Here is a 17,881-nt window from a genome sequence, read left to right as displayed (position 1 = left end):
GATGGATTGACTAGGGTCGACTTGTTACATGGGTACAATATGATTCTGGTCTTATCTTGTCGCCTCTTCTCTCTTCAGCAATTAATGGCCATTCATACATACATACATGCATATAGCATGCATGTATATGTAGAAGGCAGTAGTGGGTAAATAAGACAGGTAACATTATACTAATAAAGCCATTCGAGAAGGGAGAAAGAAGGAAGACAAAGATAGAAAAAGCTTGATACATGTCCTGTCCTATTTTGTTCCTTTTTTTTTTTTTTGGATTCAAAATCACACGTTGAAAGGCATAGTATACTAGGTATGTAGAATATAAAGTAACTGTTTGCTTTTTTTGTCCCCTTTTTTCGTCCCTTTTGACACATTTTGTCCCATTGCAGTGCCGTTCTATCGTATATGAATCAATCAATCAATCAATCAATTAATAGTCAAAGAGAAGAGAAGAAAAACAAGGCTGAACCAGAGAAATCGGAGATAGAGATGGAAATATGTAGATCAAGAGAAATGAGGTGAGATAGATAGATAGAGGAGATCGCACGAGGTGTTGAAAGAAGTTGAAGAAACAGAAAGAAAAGAAGTCAGAAAGATAAGAAGAAAAGACAAAAGGAAAGACCGGTATTATTCAAACGTCAATGATCAAGAATCCCGTGAATGCATAACTTTGATAATAAAAAAGATAGAAATATAAGAAAGAGATCAAAAAGATGGATAATCCTCATGGAGGAACCGCACGCGCCAATACCCTTATGTTATCCACAAACCCTTTAACCAAATCTTCGTATTGGTTCTTTGGATCGCCCGCCATAGCGAGTTGTCCCTGTCGACGGATTTCCGCGGCGGAGATTTCGACTTCTAGCTCGTGCTCAAACTCGCCCTTGGCTGACGGCTGAACATTACGGAAGTTACGTTAGCTACTGATTCCCAACGCCAAACAAGCATAGGGGCCGATGGGCGATGGGCATACCTCTGATTTGGCAACCTGGGTCAGATCGACCTGGTACGCCAAGTGCCGGTAACTCATCCGGTCCTTGTTGCGCTCGCCGCCCCGGCCGTGCGTCGTTTCCACCACGGGTAGATGGCTGACGTCTCCCTCGTAGTTGATCTCCAGGTTGACGCTGAGGCGCCAGTCGACGCAGGTCGAGGGACTGTAGACGTCCAAGTCGGCGACGCGGCACTTGACGATCTTGGCGAGGATCTCGCCGGTGCGTTGGTCGACCGTCACGCGCACCTTGGGTTTGTGTCGCGGATTGAGATTCTGGCGGATGACGGGCGGGAGCTCGCTGGGGGAGACCTCGTAGAAGATGTCGCGCTCTTTCTTGTGTGCGTAGGAGAGCGGGATTCGGCCGGGGTTCACGTGTGGCATAGATGCCTTGACTGCTTCGTTGAGGAAGTTGTTCATCGCGCGGTGTTGGGCCTGGACGGTTAGCCGCTATCGGGGGGGAGGGGATATTGGATGAGGGTAACTTACCACTGTCATGGTACTCTCGAATGAGGTCCGGAACCGAGAACCCTCCTTGTGGAGAACGCTCTCGCTCAGAAGCGGCAGTTGCAGACGGTCCCGGCGGTCCATGTCGATCAACTGTCCCAGCTTGGCTTCCACTTCGATTATGGCGCCTTGACCCACGGCGGCGCTGCCGGCGGGGGCCGCCACGGCATCGTTCCGTAACACCACATGACGGAAGAGGAAGTCACAGACGGTCTTGGTGACCTCTTCGTACGGGATGTAGCCCGTGATGGAGGGCTCCCACGGGCCCAGACTGCCAGGCGGAGCCGGAGCCGAAGCCGCAGTCGGAGCCGCAGTCGGAGCCGGAGTTGGGTCGGGGGGTCGCGACGCCGCGGGTGGCCCGTCAACCGGGGAGGGGACGGCGGGGACAGCGGGGACAGCAGGAACGGCGGGGGCGGTGGGAGCAGTGGGGGTGGCTTTGGTCCTCGCCGGGGACGGGGTCGCCGTCGCCATCGGATCCGGGACGGACAGAGCCCGCTCGCGCACGAGCCAGGGGTTTTGGGGGGAGTCGCGCGCATGTTTGGGGACGGGGGGGAGCGGGTTGGGGATGATCGGGCACCGACCTTTGGTGCGGACGGCACGTCGCGCGAAGATGGGGGGATCGTCGAATCGTCTCCGCTTGCGCTTGGGCGGCCGGGGGGCGGTGGTCTGGACGGTGGACTCGGGGCCCTGCTTCGGCGGCATCGCGGGGGGAGGTTCGACGACTGGGGGGCCTTCCGGGACGAGGGACCCGCGCGACGACGGGGGCCCATATGGTCCGTTCTCATGCCTCGGGGCGCCATTTTCGACGGGACTGCGCTGGGGGGCGGCCGCGCTTCCTTGCCGGGAGCCGGAGCCGGAGCCAGGCGGATAGGCGGTCTTGGGACTCACGCTCTCGTCCGACCCCCGTCGCTCACTGCTGGCCGAATACGGTCGTGTGGTATAGTCCATGGGCCCGGAATCGGCTCGCGACGCGCGCGACATGGCGACTGGGGAGTGGTTGGGCTGCGCCTCGGAGCCTACCCACGGGCTTGACGATGGGTTTGAGCGCGAATCATACCCGGAGGACTGCGGTCGCGCGGAGGGCGGGGTCTGACGGGAATAGAGAGGCGCCGCCGACCCTCGCGGGGTTCCTGGCAAAGATCTCTGGGAGGAGGAGAAGGGTTGCGACGGATAGGCGGTGGTTGCGGACGGGCTGTCTCTGGGAGGGTATGAGTGGGTGGTCGGGGAATGGGGGATCATCACCGACTGGATGGAGTGCGACCGCTGCTGCTGCTGCTGCTGCTGCTGCTGCGGAGCCGGTGGGGGATAGTGCTGGGGATGAGCGTAGGTGATGGATGGGGAGGCATACACGTCACGCCCCGAGGAGGCAAAAGGGGGCGGCGGCGGACTGGGACCGCGCTGGGATTGCGCGCCGGGGGCGACGGCGGTGGGGGATTGATATTGGTAGGGCGATTGGAGGGAACCGTAGGAGGAGGAGCGTTCGGGAGCCGTCTGTGTCCGTTGCAGCGGTGGTGGTTGCGTGGGATAGGCCGATGGATAGGTAGGCGAGGGCGCCGCCGGATGGTGTTCGCGGGGAGGATAGCTGTTCGGATCGGGCGGTGGTTGCGACGAGGGGGATTTCTGGGGTTGCGAATTGGCGGTGCCGGCGGCATCGCTATTCATGATGGTGCGCAAATCCATGATGACCAAGGCGCCAGGCTATTAGGGAGAGGAAGTAGACTGGGGGAGGAGGTGGAGGTGGTAGTGACGGCAGGAGTGGATCGGGATGAGGTTTGTCGGTGTTGCGGGCACACCCCCTTCCACAACACCGAGGAAGAGTTCGACGTGGAATCGATGGGGAGTAGAGAAGAGTAAGGAGAAGAGAGGAAGAGGGGGATGAAGAGGAAGAAAGATGAAGGTATTGGAGTATGAGAGCGATGGATGGAGAGGAGAGGGAAAGAAGGACGAAGAGAAAGAAAAAAAGAGAAGAAAGAAAAGCCGGAGAATCAGTTGGCGATTTGGGTCGGGAAGCCGAATCATGCAAAGTAGGGATTTCCACCCTTTTGATATGGGCGACGATCGGAGAGGTATATGAGACTGTTCTCCTCTATTCTACAATCTATCTTATCTATAGCAACACCGACCTATGATTTGATCTGTTATATCTGGGCTTCTGAATATCCTCACCTTGAATGTGGCTTAGTCAGCATGGACCTCAGGCACCAGGCGCGTTCCTGTGATATCCAGAAATCCCAATAACTTCATCTTCTTTTGTTCAAGAGATCTTCTTTTCTAGTATTGATCATTGATCATTGATGATTATATATCATCTGATCTCTGTCTAGCATTGCCATCGGTCTGATCAATCCTGGCAGGATCAGACTAACAACTCACCACTTGTCCTTTCTCTCTCTTCTCTTCTTCCTTCTCTCCTTCTCTCCTCCTCTCCTACTCTCTTCTCTCGTTCTGTTCTCTCTCTCCACCCCCATTCTCGCGAGATAGTATCCATCTCAGTATACACCTCAAACTACCTCTCGCAGGTACCATCAATGTGGTATCAATCAGTCTCGAATGAACCGACCAGCATGATCTCCCCGCCGTGTCCATCCCCTTGTTGAACCATCTACTACTCTACCTCCCCCCCCCCAAAAAAAAGATTCCCTTCGATCCACCGAATTTACGTTCCATCAAGCCCCCCAACTCTCATCGGTCTTGCCGGTTGCGGTGGGTAATCCTCATCTTACGCAATCGACTCAACCACCACTCGGGACCGACAACCACCGACTCGCCCGCTCCACCGACTCCCGTTCCTCCTCCTCCTCTCCTCCTCTCCCCCTTCTCTCCCCTCTCTCCGACTGCCTCGCAGGTAAAGTCTGCGCCCATCGTTCACCATGGCGCTTCCTCACCAAGGCTCTCGGGCCTCACCACCCATCCAAGACATCCCTCTTCACGACATCGAGGCCCCCCGGGATCAGGATTCCCCATACTACTACTCCCGCTCCCGCTCCGCCCGGAGCCATTCCCCGGGCGTCTCCGAGAAGCTGGACGACTTCTTCGACGATTGGCAGACGCACATCGATCGCGCCTTCACCAACTTCCTGGTCGCCCTCACCCCGAGTTTTTGGCAACATTTGGTGGGCGGCGAACCCCCCGAGGCTGGCCGCCTCCATGCCATCGCCGCCCTGGACGGTCTGCGCGGCTGGGCCTGTCTCTTGGTCTTCAACTTCCACTTCCTCTTCACCTACACCTGGAAGGTCGCCGTCGGCTGGGGGTTCAACGGCGAAAACTACAGTCTCTGGCAGCTGCCCATCTTCCATATGGTCGTCTCGGGCCATATCATGGTCGCCATCTTCTTCGTCATCTCCGGCTACGTCCTCTCCTACAAACCCATCAAGACCATCCGCAGTCGCATGTTCGATCAGACCTTCCTCACCCTGGCCTCCTCCACCTTCCGCCGCGGCCTGCGCCTCTACGTCCCCGCCATTGTCGGCTTGGCGACCGTCTTCATCGCCGTGCGCATGGGCTTCTACAACTACTCCTTTGGCGTCATCAAGGAGGGTCACACCATCCAGGGCACCAACGAACAACACCCGGAGCTGATGGAGCTCCTCTACGACCAGTACTGGGACTGGCACCTGACGATCATGAACCTCATGAACCCCTGGAACTGGGCCCTCTACTACAACTACTACAACCCGCACCTCTGGACCATCCCCGTCGAGTTCCGCTGCTCCATCGTGCTCTTCCTCACCATCCTGGCCACCTCCCGCACCAAGACCGTCGTCCGCCTGTCGCTCGTCAGCGGCCTGATCTGGTTCTGCATGCGCTGGGGTCGCTGGGACGTCGTGCTCTTCCTGAGCGGCATGCTCCTGGCCGAGGCCGACCTGATCCACGGCACCTGGGAGCGTCCGCCCCGCCCGGCCGACGGCTCCGACCCCGACGACGGTGTCGCGCTCCCCCGCTCCCTCCAGCAGCTCGCCCGCTACCTCGCCAGCCGCAAGCTCTGGATCGGTCTGTTCCTCGTCGGCCTCTACCTGGGCTCCACCCCCAACACCGGCTGCCGCTGGACCCCCTTCTACATGTGGACCTACCAGGTCATCCCGGAGACCTACCCCGAGCCCCACCGGTTTCCCCAGACCATCGGGGCCGTGCTCATCGTCTGCAGCATCAACCACTCCAGGGAGATCCAGAAGCTGTTCACCAACGGACTCTCGCAGTACCTCGGCAAGATCTCCTTTGCCTTTTACATCGTCCACGGACCCATCCTCCACTCGCTGGGCTACTCCCTCATGCCCAACATCTGGAGCCTCACGGGCAAGGAGACCAATTTTCAGTACTGCCTGGGCTTCCTCATCGGCTGGAGCATCTGCCTCCCCATTTCCATCTGGGCGGCTGATATCTTCTGGCGCGCCGTTGACATTCCGAGCGTCAAATTTGCGCGCTGGGTCGAGAGCCAAGTCATGATCAAGGGTCCAGCCCCGCCGCCCCCTAATCCCAACCCCAACCGATCAGTTTAATCAGTCTTCTCAACCTTTCTCACCCTCTTTTTATAATCTTATCACCCTATCGCGGACTCCAAAAAACCTCTAGCTGGCCTCTAGCGGGTACGATCAACTGTCCCCCTCTCCTATCTCTCCCGCCTTCTTCATAGCTTTGGCCTTTCCCGGTGCTAGGTCCACAGTCAGTCAGTCTTCATCTTGTATTTGTTCCCGTTGGGGATGATAGGGATGTTGGGGTGTTAGAATCGGATTTGGATACCGATGGATTCTTGTACAGCGCTTTCTTTTCCTTGTTCTTCTCTTTTATTCTTTTGTTTTTTATAGTTGTATACACCATCTACCTGGAGTAGTTTGCGGTCTTGGATTCCTCGAGAACAACCTGGACATTATCGAGTCGTATTGTTATTTGATTTGTTTATCTCTCTTTCTGTTTCTAGTCAATTCGTAGTTGTACTAACTGTAGTATAATGTAGTATAGTGTAGTAGTATAGAGTATAGAGTATAGTAAGTAATATGCCATCCATCCATCATCCATCATCCAGTCCAAGTTAGTTACTGATCTAAGAAGAACACACACACGCAGTGGTTGGTTGGGTTGGTTGAATCTTTGCTTGTTCGTTCAATCATTCATTCGTCTCATGCCATTCCATCCATCCACCCATCCACCATCCCATATCAAAATCGAACAAAAAAAAAAAAGCGCTTTACAAGATGGGATGCCGATTTCGTCTTTCGTTTGCTTTTTTTGTGTTGTCATCTCCCTTGTTGGTGCAGTAGTAATTGAAAAGAAAAGGAAAGTGCAGAGACGGGGGAGACCGATCAGCAATAGCCAATATAGAAAAAGGAAAAAAAAATAAAAAATAAAAAGAGAAGATGAAACATATGGGGTAAATAACTTCAGGCGATCAGAATGCGGGAAGAAATAAAAAAGAGAAGGAATAGAAAAGGATATCGAAATTTAGGATGATCCCTCTAAATTGAAACCCCCCAGATGCCCCGTCCACCACACACCCCTAACCAATCGCGCGGGTGCCCCCCACTGGTGGTCCCGCCCTGCGGAGACCAGCTGATGTTGGACACTTCGTAGTCGCATTGCCAGGCGGCCGAGGGCCCGCGCTCGGAGGTCGTCGCGGGGGTCGCGGGGTTCTGGACCACCGGGGGCACGGGGACCGAGTTTTGCGGGTTCATGAGATCCCACAGTAGGACGAAGCTGTCGTCGGCGCCGGAGGCGAGGAGGCCCCGGCGGTTGGGTGACCATTCGACGCAGTTGACTGACGAGCCGTGGCCCTTGAGCTCGAGGAGGGCTTGGCCCGGTTGGCGCACGTCGAGGACTCGGACGAGGCTCGAGTCCTGCGAGAAAGTGGCGAGAAGGTGCGCGTCGTGTGGCGATGCTAATGGGAGAATACTATTAGCCTGGACTACGACTAGATCTGTGCTTCTTCGGATGTCGAGACTTACCCGCGATGCGCAAAAGCGGCGGCGGCCACGAGCTGGACGGGGCGGAGGGACTGCCGTTGGCCGGAGGGCTGACCACTAGAAATAGATCCAGGTTAGTCAACGAGAAGAGGGAAGATGAAACAGGGAAGACAGGCAGTACGTTTTTCGTTCTTGTCCGTTGGCTCATAGATAATCGTGCTGTGCTCCAGGCTGCGCAGATCGAACATGCGGACACTGCCGTCGGCACCGCAGCTGACGAAGACATCGACGCTATTGGCGCAGAACCGGACATCGTATACCTCCTTGTCGTGCGCGATCAGTTGGGTCTTGGCGGTCAGGGTCGGGATATCCCAGATGGTGCAGGTCGTATCGATGCTGGAGGTGATGATCAGACTCGGGGAGATCGTGTTCCAATCGAGCGAGGTGATCGGCGCCGTGTGTTCCGGCGATTTCGAGTTCGACAACAGCGCGAGCGGGGACAGTTTGGAGGACGGGCTATCCCGCTGGCTGGACGGGCGGGTGATGGAGTTCGAATGGACCGGTTGCGCGGCCGGTAGCGACCACAGCCGGAGGTGGTCGCCGGAAGTCGCCAGCAGATCGGTCGACTGCTTCTGCGACGACGGAGGCTCCCAGAGGATCCGCGTGACCGGGTATGAATGGGTGGCCTCTGCAGTTTTGACGTAGTCCAGCTTAATCTCCCCTGCAGCCGCATCGGGCGTATCTGGGTCCGGTTGGGTCCAGTGTGTGTCGACGATTTGGATCTAGGGCACGTTAGCGCATGGACCGTGGGGTATTCGTCGGAGCGGTCAGTACATAGTTGTGGTTGTCCTCGCAATAACTGCCCAGGGCGATCTTGCCCCCAAACGATCCGGAATTCCCCGAAACGGGCCATTTGCACCAGTCCACCGCATAGAGCGGCCACGGCGCGATGTAGTTGCTGTTGGTCGGGACCTGGGTATCGGTGTAGGGGACGGATCCGGGACTGGTGATATGATCGCCCAGAAGGTCCCCCGTTGGGCGGATATCTGCCAGTCCGAGCGGCGAGTACTTGGCGCCTTGCGGGGTATGCGGCTGGAACCCAGCCGCACCGGGCGACGGTGGGTACCTGAAGGTTTCCGGGGCCCCGTGCGGTTTGTACTTTTGCACATCGAAGCCGACCGGGCTGGATCTGGACGGCCCGTGGGAATTGGAGCGAGGGGTCGTCGGTGGTTGCTGGGACGGTGGATGCTGCGGCGGCGGTTGTTGGGTTGACAACTGGGGAAGCGTCGGAATCCCCGATGGCGCGGTGTTCACAGCCACTGCACTGGGACGAACGGCATTACCGGGCTGCAAGGCCCCCGGAAGAGGGCCGCTACCGGCGTTCCCGGGCCCGTATTGGTTTGGCTGGGAGCTGGACGGGTGCACGTTGATCGAGGGAACATGATTATCGACCCCCGCGGCATACTCATGGGACATTGACTGCCGCTGGAGATTGGCAGCTCCCCCACCTCCTGTAGGAATGTGAAGTTCTTCCGGACGGCCATAGATGGTCGACCGTCGAGGATCGAAAGACGATGCGGGGTTTGACATTGCGACGACGTTCGGGCCTGACTAGCGATATTGTTCCAGGGCCTCCCGGATATCTCCAGCGCCTTCACGCGGTAAACCAACACTCCTCCGACGGGTCTGACCAGCAGTTACGATCGCAAGGCTATTCGATGCGAAGCCAACGAGCGATAAGTGTCAGAGAGCTGCGATAGCGCTCGGAAAGAGGTGGGAAATCAGGGAGGTCCAGAAGAGCGACCTTGGCCAATCTCTTAGAAGAGCATTCTCAAGATTCAAGAACAGTGGTAGAGATGAATACAGGGAGAAGGAAGAACCGAGAATGATTACTGTGAGTGAGAGGAGAGAGCGAGAGTGGAAAGAAGGAGGCAAAGGAGACACAATTGAAGCAGAAGAGAGAGAGAGAGAGAGAGCGAGAGAGCAGGCTGGGGATGGAGTGAGCGAGACACGAGGTTAGTCAGTGATGACTCAGCCGTCTGCGGGGGGATCGAGTAGTATCATCATCATCTCGATCTATATTCCTCTCTCTCTCTCTCCCTTGCTCTGACTCTGGCTCTCTTTCTGGTATATCACCTCCTTCGTTCCAGCTGTATATGTTCTATTACAAGCCGTAATTTTTATTGTTTCCCACCCATCCCTTGGTTAATCCATTCCTGAAGCTCCCCCGCCTTCCCCCGTGCAGACCCCCCGCAATAGTGCCATGGATTCCATCGCTGAACCCTCCGCCTTACTGCTTCTCCCTCCACCATCCTCCACGTCCGTTGAGCAATTCAGACTGATCTATGAACCGATCTTGACAGAGGCACTCTCGAGACTGTCTAACAACCTTAATGGATCTAACCACATCGCGATCCTGGACATCGCGCTCGCCCTCCCCGGTCTCTTATCACCGAAGTACCTACCCCGGTCGAAAGTGTTCAAACCTCTGCAACACTTCGTGGCAAATATCTACAGTCTAATTGGGATTATCGGCGTAAAGAATGATATTCAGCTGGATGCAGCGGGAGGTATCGACGCGCGGGTGATTTTGGTGGATTCCGACCTGTCCGCGGATACAACGACCTCGGCAGTACCGACAGGTCCCATTATTAGCCTTCGGACGCTGGCGACATCCACACGTCTTTGGGACCGTGTCTTTTACCCGGGAAACCAAGTAGGTCAGAAGCTGGCAACAGACTTCAGTAGTGTTTACCCCCAGGTTGAGTTTCCCGGCATCGGTGGCCTCCAGTCGATCCCCAATGTGCCAGAGTGGACGGCGTCGGAATCCCTTCTCGCTTCCGAGGATCCCAAGGATGACGCCATCGCCCACTACTCGGTGGCTGTAGGAGGCACGTTCGACCATCTCCATATCGGACACAAGCTCTTGCTCACCGCCACGGTCCTGGCCTTGCAGCCCATCACGGAGGCCGACAAGGAGAGAGAAAGGGTGGTCACGGTCGGCATGACTGGGGATGAGCTGTTGGTCAACAAGAAATACGCCGACGTCCTGGAGAGCTGGGAGGAGCGATGTAGGAATACCGGATCCTTCCTCTCGGCCATCTTGGACTTTGGACCCCCGGAAAGCAGCTCGACCCGGACCGAAATCGTATCGCAGCCCGAGTCCCATGGCAAATACATCCTCCTGATGATCCGGCCGCAATTGACTCTGCGATTGGTGAAGATATCAGACCCGTTTGGCCCGACCATCACCGACGAGGCTATTAGCGCCATCGTCGTCTCCAAGGAGACCCGGTCCGGAGGGATGGCGATCAACGAGGAGCGGACCAAGAAAGGTTGGCGGGGTCTGGAAGTTTTCGAGATTGATGTCCTCGACACAGGGAACATGTCGACCGGCGATGTCAAGGATTTCGCGTCCAAGATCAGCAGCACGGATATTAGACGGCGTCGAACGGAGATGGCCCAGAATCAGTAGCTAGCTAAATCAAAGTGGCCTGCCAGCCTGTCAACCGCCTGGGTCCTGGATTATAGAAGTCGTCAGTCTCTCCCAGTGAACACAGACATGGGGTTTACGAGTTGAAACACGACAGGGAAGTTGACGCAACTGTCAAGATAGGTGCCCCCCCTGGGATAGTCATCAATCTTCTTTTTGTCCTTCTTCTTGTATTGATTTTCCCTTCTTCTCTTCCTTCTCGTCCATGATCATGGTTCTTTCCGGGTGTTTCGCACTTGCGATCAGTCGAGAAGCATCGGGCGCCAATCGATGAACGTGCACCCATCACTCTTGTAAATTATACGTGTCTCCACCCGTGCATATAACTGTCAGAGACAACGTTTGGCGCGTTGTTTTCTCTTGGACCAGAAGTTCTCAGAACGATTCCTATATACCCACCTCTCTGCATGCCCTCCATGTTTTTGTGTTCCCTTTTTTTGTATGTCTTTGTATGCATGGTCTGGTTAAGACGGTTTTTAGCGATCGGGCGCAAGTGTTTTACGCTACTGCTGCTGGATACTAATGAGGCGCCCTAAGTGGACGATGATCCTTTCCCGCCCACGTTCAGTACGTGGCCACGGAAGAATTGCTAGGTGTGGATGCAATGGCATTGTTGGGGGTTCCGATCCCTTTCTGCAAATCGACGCCGCTACTTGAGTCCCCGGGATCTGGTCGATGGGGGGGGGAGTGCTTTCGGACTTTTTACCCTGGCAGGGCAACGAGCAATCAATCAACGCCGGCGGTCGAGCCAGTCGCAAAGATGGATCTACTCCGGTAGGCTTGGAAGGCAATGGAGCACCATGATTCGTTTCCCAGGCGGGGTTCCCTTGCAGTGGGCGTCTGTCGTATCTGGCTCTCACGTCGCATCATTCCCATCTCTCTCTCCCTCCTCTTCCCTCCACACCCACACCCCCCTGCTGGCCGACCAACCCTATCTCCCACTCTCCTCCAATCCTTCCACACCCCCTCCGCTTCCTTTTTGCAAGTTTTCCTGCAGGTTCGCGCTGGTTATCCGCATACTCGTTCAATCATGTGACCGTGATGTGCCAGGTGTCGTCCAATGTCCTGGGTCGGTTGGTCCGGGGGCAAAGCTCGGGATATCGCTTTGATGATCCCAGTCCACTGGACTAGTTGACGGTCGATGTGGGACGCTCTAAATCTTGTCAGACATATCGACTTGCTGCAGGTGCGGCATCCGTGGCCCGCTGATTGCTGTGTCGTTGACAGTGTTTTGTCACTGCTGCGTGCGAGGGGGATGTATCACTTTCGTCCCTGAAATCTTTTATTTTATTTGATTTGATTTTCTGAAAATATTTGTTCTCTGGCTTAAAGACGCGTCGGATGTCCGTGCATCTTTGCTTATTTTCCCTGGATCCCTTTGCTTTAAATTCCTATCCCTCAAGTACCCCCGTAGCTCCTCTGATTTTCCTTCTGACTCCCAACTGCTACGGGGTGTCACCTCTCCTGCTCCCTCCCCACCTTTCGTCAGGCTGGAATTCCATGCGGTTGCGAGAGACCGACGCAGCCCGACACGCGGCTGCCCCTGCTGTGCGAAAATCATGGACCGACCGCGGAACGTCAACGACCTGGCGGACGAGTTGATCTCCGAGGTCCTGTCCTTCCTGCTCGGCTCCGAGCAACTTCTCAATGACAGCGTCGTCGCAAGAGACGCGGATCTCGCCCCCGGCCTCGATCCCAACTCAGTCTCCGCGTACGGCGAGCAGACGGAGCTAGACCGATTCCGACTCGTGTGTCGGCGTTTCACGCGCATAGGCACGCCCCGGAAATTCCCCCGCTTCGTCCTGCGGTTCTCCCGGGAAGGGTTCGGGAGACTGGAGGATCTTCTGAGCATGCAGCTGGCCTGCCATGTCAGATACTTCACGTACATGGTGCGACCCTTCTACCAAGGAAGCGGTACCGTCTCTGAAGTCCCGCCCTACCTCCAGGGGGAAAAAGGTCCAGCTGACAAGATCAATTCTAGGATGGAGTAATCTCCTGAATGGAGTCGACTCGGGTACACTCCCAGACGCGCGCATCCACCAACGGCGCTTCCACGACCAGTGCGAAATCCTCGACAAGGACCATGACGTCTCGGTCCTGCGCCGCGCGCTCGCTGCCTTCACCTCCCTCCAACAGGTCAAGCTCCTGCGCCTGCAAGACAAAGCAGACGAGAAGGCCCTGGACTACATACGGGAGCGCACGCTGGGGCGCGACACCAGCCTCGATTGGGGCGCGGCGTGCTCCCGCGCCGTGTCCAGCCTAGGCATCTCCCTGCTCGAATCCACCCGGCACGGAGTCCGCTTCGTCGGGCCCCAGATCAGCCCAGACGCAACAGTCCGGCTGTCCCAAACACCATCAACCACACTGTCAGAGCTCGGCACCCGCCTGACCAGCCTAGACGTGACCTTCCTAACAACAAGCGACATGACGGCACCCATGGGCAGCCTCTCAAGCGTCTTCCACGACTTCTTCCTGGCCGCGCGCAACCTCACCGCTATCCACCTGGGGTTTCCCCCAGGGATCCCCCTAGACCTCTCGCTAGAAACCATCTTCCACAGACTACAGTGGAAGCGTCTCCGCACGCTCAGCATCCAAGGCTGGCGGCTCCACGCCGAGGAACTCATCAGCCTCATCAGCCGCCACAGACGCCCGCTGCGCGATATCCGGCTAACAAGCATCTACCTCCGCGAGGGCAGCTACTGGCGCGACGTGCTATCCACACTGCACTCAGGCCTCGACCACCTCGAGCGGATCGACCTGCGCGACATAAACTACGTCCAGCCCGCCCACGCCACCAACACCTCCACCAACGGCAGCAGCAGCTCCAACGGCACCACCAACGGCAGTACCCCAGAAACATACCCACACCCACCCCTCATCCCAATCATCACGCGCCCAGCCTCGGAATCCCCGCCGCCCCAGACAGCCCTCAGCGTGGACCACATGTCGTTCCTCCCGCGGGGCAACACGCGGCGGTCGTTCTCGGGGCCGACGCTGGAGCGGCTGCGGGGACTGTCTGCCGATGAGCTCGGCGATGATGGTGTCTGCGTAAGACGGGACCAAAGACTATTCTGGGAGGCGTGGGTGTTATCGTCTAGTGGGGGGCATGACGGGTGGGGTTGATTGATTGATTTATAATTTATTCTATGATTTGGTTTGGTTATTTGTCATTGATTGGTTTCATGTAGTGTTTGTTATTGGCGAGTTTTATAAGAGATACGCGAGTATTTCTCATATTATTTTAGTTTCATTTTGATTTTATCTTTGATTGTCTTTGTTGGTGCTTTATTAGGACAGACAGACAGACAGAAAGAGAGTATTGGAAGTAAGATCAAACAAGGCAGGATATCTGAAATTCGTTGCACGCGTTCATCATCATGATATGGCATTGTATAATGTGATTTGATATATGGGGTGAATCATCTCATTCTTGGTGTTGACTAAGTTGTATCTCTGTCTATATAGATCTATATCTTGTGAGTAACTACGATATATCTTCTTCTCCTTTTCCTTCCCGTCCTTATTGGCACTACTATAGCAATACAATCAAGCAAGGAAATACTCGATACAATACTACCTACATAATACGACTACAGCCAGCGATGCATACCAGCAGGCTGATCAACCCACCAGAGTAAACGAAATCTCAAAGAGAAACCAAAGACAGTCACTCACGTATCAGTTATATCATTGTAACAATATACGACCAAAAAAAAAAAAAAAAAAAGGGCTAGGGTCAATATCAGATCATAAGAAGCGTAAGCGTGTGTAAGAGTATGGACAAGAACAAACAGGATAGGATAAGATAAATCAGATATAATATATACGATACACCGTCTAGTCATATTCAAGGCCATTCATTATTCACCATCAACTGACCCATCGTATAAAACAACATCGGATAACCCACCGACTCCTTCCTATATCCATCCATCCATCATCCATATCCATATCCATATCCATATCCATATCCATATCCATATCCATATCCATCTAACAAGAATTATCCAGACAGTAATCATCCACCCCAGGCAGAGATATCATCCATATCATAACACGACAACCCCCCCAGGAGTCAACCCCCCATTACTCCCATTGTGGCCCAAACTACTACTCGCGCCATCCACAGGGAGAGCCATCGGCCCGCCGGTACTTCCCGGCTTCGAGCTGCGTTCGCGCAAACGACGACCCTCCATGAGACCGCGGAGGCCGCGCTTCTGCAATCCAATAACGCTGCTGAGGTCGGCTGTCCAGATCTCGCGCTCGGGACGCATCGCCGCGTCCGTGTCGCGGCGGGAGCGCGCGTGGCTGTGGCGCGGCATGTGGTGCTCGTCGCCGCCGATGTCGGAGTCGGAGTGGTCGAAGCTGGTGTTGGTGGAGGCTGAGGTGGAGGTGCTGGCGTTGCTGATGGAGTCTTCGCGGTCGCGGTCGGCGGGGGTGGTGGCGGTGTTGGCCGCGGTGGTGGTGGTGGTGGTGGTGGTGGCTGTGCCGCGGCGCCGGGAGAAGATGTTGGTGTTGATGCGGAGGGGGATGCCGCGGGAGCCGGAGGTGCCGCTGGCGCTGCTGGCGGCGGAGACGCCGGAGGCGGTGCCGTGTTCGGTGTCCGAGGAGTCGGAGGTCAAGCGGCTTTGGCTGGAGGTGTGGGTGGCGGGGCCGGTGGTGTTACGCCCGCCTGTCGCGGAGTCGCGGGCGGCGTGCGCGTCGTTGAGGGCTTCGAGCGTGCCGCCGGGCCCGCTGATGAAGCCCGTGCCGCGGCCGCCGCCGGCGGCCATGGCGGCGGCGTTGAAGACGGCGGCGGCGTTGCGGCCGTCGAGGACCTGGTGCAGGCGCTCGACGGTGACTTCGAGCAGGCCGTCGACCTGGTAGGGGCGCGCGAGCTGGAGGAGGGAGCAGAGGATCTGGGGCGTGCAGAGCGCGGAGCCCGGTGGCGGCAGGGACGAGGTGTAGAGGTAGTGAACGAGGACCTGGAGGGTGAGGGCGGTGTGGGGCAGGTAAAGGACGCGCAGGCGGGAGGTGGGCGGGAGGGAGTGGGCGGAGGGGATCTCGAGGTTGGCGAGGAGGGATTTGGCGGAGGGGGCGTTGGGGTGGCTGACGAGGGTGGTGGCGGTGGAGTAGCTGCTGTTCTGGCCGATCGACGGCGTGATGGTGATGCTGGAGTTGCGGTTGGGGTACATGTGGAGCGCGGGGCGGAGCGTGGCCGCGTCGGAGGCGCCGCTGTCGCACGACGCCCGGAGGAGCTGGATGAAGTAGGGCCCCCACCGGCGCGTCAGGATGCGCGAGTTGACGGGGATGCGCTCGCCGCCGATGGCCTGCAGCTCCATGTCGGCCAGCTCAGGTAGGCTCTGGGCCAGCTGGCCGAGCTCGTCGGATCCGCCGGAGAAGGGGCGGCCGCCCGAGGTCAGTTGGGCCAGCTTCCGCTGCAGCGACGCGGGTACCGCCGGCGCGCTGTGCGAGATGTAACCGCTGGTCGGGGCGGTGCGGCAGGGGTTGTTGTACAGCCCGTAGGCCTCCAGCTCGACGAGGCAGGTGTGGGAGAAGTTGATGCGGCGGTGGTTGTAGTCCTCGACGAGGCTGCGTTTGCGGTGGCCGAGGATGACGTAGGTGTTGCGGCGCGGCCACAGCACGCCGCGGTTCCAGCTGCCCTGGCCGAAGACCGAGCCGCCGGCGTCGATGCGGCCCCAGGTGAGGGTCCTCAGGTCCAGCGCCCAGAGGGCGTACTCCTGCTTGGAGGAGGTGAGATAGGTGCCGCTCACGACGAAGTGCCCGTTGATGACGCCGCCGCTGGGGAAGCGCAGCCCAGGGGGCGATGTGTGGGTCTGCATGGGTTTCTCGACCAGCCGGCCGTCCGGCAGGCGCACCTGGAGCTCGAGCTTGACATCGAGGAAGTTGTAGTTGGAGTAGATCAGCATGGGACAGCCCTCGGCGTCGGTGTCGTCCTCCGGCGACGGATCGGACGTCTCGCGGTCGGCGGCGGCGGAGCCGATGTCGGAGACCTTCATGCCGACGAGCGGGGCGACGACGCTGCGGTAGGCGCCGCAGCTGCGGCCCAGCGAGGTGGTGACGGTCCACTTCAGGCTGCGCAGGTTGAAGACGCTGATCTGCTCGATGTAGTGGTTGGTGCTGTCCTGGCCGCCGACGACGACCATCTCGGCGCCGCCGAAGCCATCGATGTCGACGCCGATGGAGCCCTGGTGGGGGTTCGCCGAGGCGGGGTTATGCTGGATGGCAGACAAGGGGGCGCTGGCGGAGGTGAAGTGGGCGGTGGAGGGCAAGACGGTGGCGCAGTGGGCGTATCGACCCTGCGGCGAATCGGTGGCCGGCACACGGATCCAGGCGCGGGAGGGGACATCGAAGATGTGAATGTCGGACATGACGACGACCTCGGGCTGGGCGTCCTGGCCGGCGGGGATCGCCTCCGCGGGCGGACTGGGGGCGGGGGACATGCCGCCGTAGCAGACCAGTTTGTTGTCGCCCAGCGCACACATGCTGTGAAAGTATCGGGGGCGGGGGATGTCGCCGGAGGCGTCAATCTTGGACCAGTGACGGCGGATCAAGTCCAGCTCGTAGATATCCGACGTCAACTGCGGGCGACTCTTGGAGAGGACGCGTCCGCCAAAGACGTAGAGGCGATCGCCGAGGATGGTGGTGGTAGCCCCGACCAGGGGGTGTGGCTCTCGGCCGGTGGTGCGGCGCACATTGCAGACGAGGCCCGAGAGGTTGATGGGACCGGCGGCGGACTGCGGTTGACCGTAGCCTGGGGAGACTCCAGGCATGGAGGGATCCTCTCTGGCGGAATCCAAATAGCCCAAGCTGGATTGACTCCTGGACATCATTGTGTATGTTTAGAGACCGGTCTCTTTCCTTAATATCGATCGATGTTGTTCTCCAACTCCAAACCCGATCCGAGGTTATGGTCCGTATTCGTAGAATCTCATCACCCTCGCCGCGGGGGGGGAGGAAATATTGGGATGAGGCTGAATAGCGACGAGGGGTGAAGTACAGGTG

At 57.4% G+C, this 17,881-nt stretch overlaps 8 protein-coding genes across 8 annotated transcripts; 5 read left to right on the top strand and 3 right to left on the bottom strand.

Moving 5' to 3' along the window:
• Window positions 1-422: 422 nt before the first annotated feature.
• Window positions 423-3,274, bottom strand: triA (putative mRNA capping nucleoside-triphosphatase). The gene is made up of 4 exons (XM_024818484.1): window positions 2,838-3,274; window positions 1,472-2,687; window positions 968-1,417; window positions 423-889 (listed from the first exon to the last, which is right to left on the bottom strand). The coding sequence occupies exons 1-4, from the start codon at window positions 3,167-3,169 to the stop codon at window positions 719-721; spliced, it is 2,169 nt and encodes a 722-aa protein (XP_024672691.1). The 5' UTR covers window positions 3,170-3,274; the 3' UTR covers window positions 423-718.
• Window positions 3,275-4,359: 1,085 nt separating this feature from the next.
• On the top strand, window positions 4,360-5,985 carry BDW47DRAFT_117140 (acyltransferase family protein; the record flags this gene model as incomplete). Its single annotated transcript, XM_024815040.1, has 1 exon — window positions 4,360-5,985. One exon carries the CDS (start codon window positions 4,360-4,362, stop codon window positions 5,983-5,985), a length of 1,626 nt encoding a protein of 541 aa, XP_024672690.1.
• A 518-nt stretch (window positions 5,986-6,503) lies between these two features.
• On the top strand, window positions 6,504-6,881 carry BDW47DRAFT_22078 (uncharacterized protein). The gene has a single exon (XM_024818483.1). The coding sequence runs from the start codon at window positions 6,606-6,608 to the stop codon at window positions 6,822-6,824; it is 219 nt and encodes a 72-aa protein (XP_024672689.1). The 5' UTR covers window positions 6,504-6,605; the 3' UTR covers window positions 6,825-6,881.
• BDW47DRAFT_104670 (WD repeat protein) lies at window positions 6,504-9,322 on the bottom strand. Its single transcript, XM_024812379.1, has 4 exons — window positions 8,218-9,322; window positions 7,565-8,165; window positions 7,426-7,500; window positions 6,504-7,358 (listed from the first exon to the last, which is right to left on the bottom strand). Exons 1-4 carry the CDS (start codon window positions 8,971-8,973, stop codon window positions 6,940-6,942), a joined length of 1,851 nt encoding a protein of 616 aa, XP_024672688.1. The 5' UTR covers window positions 8,974-9,322; the 3' UTR covers window positions 6,504-6,939.
• BDW47DRAFT_117138 (putative pantetheine-phosphate adenylyltransferase) lies at window positions 9,269-10,858 on the top strand (the record flags this gene model as incomplete). Its single annotated transcript, XM_024815039.1, has 2 exons — window positions 9,269-9,398; window positions 9,606-10,858. 2 exons carry the CDS (start codon window positions 9,269-9,271, stop codon window positions 10,856-10,858), a joined length of 1,383 nt encoding a protein of 460 aa, XP_024672687.1.
• A 461-nt stretch (window positions 10,859-11,319) lies between these two features.
• Window positions 11,320-12,101, top strand: BDW47DRAFT_22068 (uncharacterized protein). The gene has a single exon (XM_024818482.1). The coding sequence runs from the start codon at window positions 11,476-11,478 to the stop codon at window positions 11,983-11,985; it is 510 nt and encodes a 169-aa protein (XP_024672686.1). The 5' UTR covers window positions 11,320-11,475; the 3' UTR covers window positions 11,986-12,101.
• A 334-nt stretch (window positions 12,102-12,435) lies between these two features.
• On the top strand, window positions 12,436-13,999 carry BDW47DRAFT_125203 (F-box domain protein; the record flags this gene model as incomplete). The annotated part of the gene is made up of 2 exons (XM_024816352.1): window positions 12,436-12,790; window positions 12,858-13,999. 2 exons carry the CDS (start codon window positions 12,436-12,438, stop codon window positions 13,997-13,999), a joined length of 1,497 nt encoding a protein of 498 aa, XP_024672685.1.
• A 926-nt stretch (window positions 14,000-14,925) lies between these two features.
• BDW47DRAFT_125202 (putative regulatory protein Ral2) lies at window positions 14,926-17,649 on the bottom strand (the record flags this gene model as incomplete). Its single annotated transcript, XM_024816351.1, has 1 exon — window positions 14,926-17,649. The coding sequence occupies one exon, from the start codon at window positions 17,647-17,649 to the stop codon at window positions 14,926-14,928; it is 2,724 nt and encodes a 907-aa protein (XP_024672684.1).
• Between the last annotated feature and the right edge of the window lie 232 nt (window positions 17,650-17,881).

Source organism: Aspergillus candidus (genome assembly GCF_002847045.1).
Source record: "Aspergillus candidus strain CBS 102.13 unplaced genomic scaffold BDW47scaffold_18, whole genome shotgun sequence".
Lineage (NCBI taxonomy): Eukaryota > Fungi > Ascomycota > Eurotiomycetes > Eurotiales > Aspergillaceae > Aspergillus > Aspergillus candidus.
This window is presented reverse-complemented; position numbering and strand designations above follow the sequence as displayed.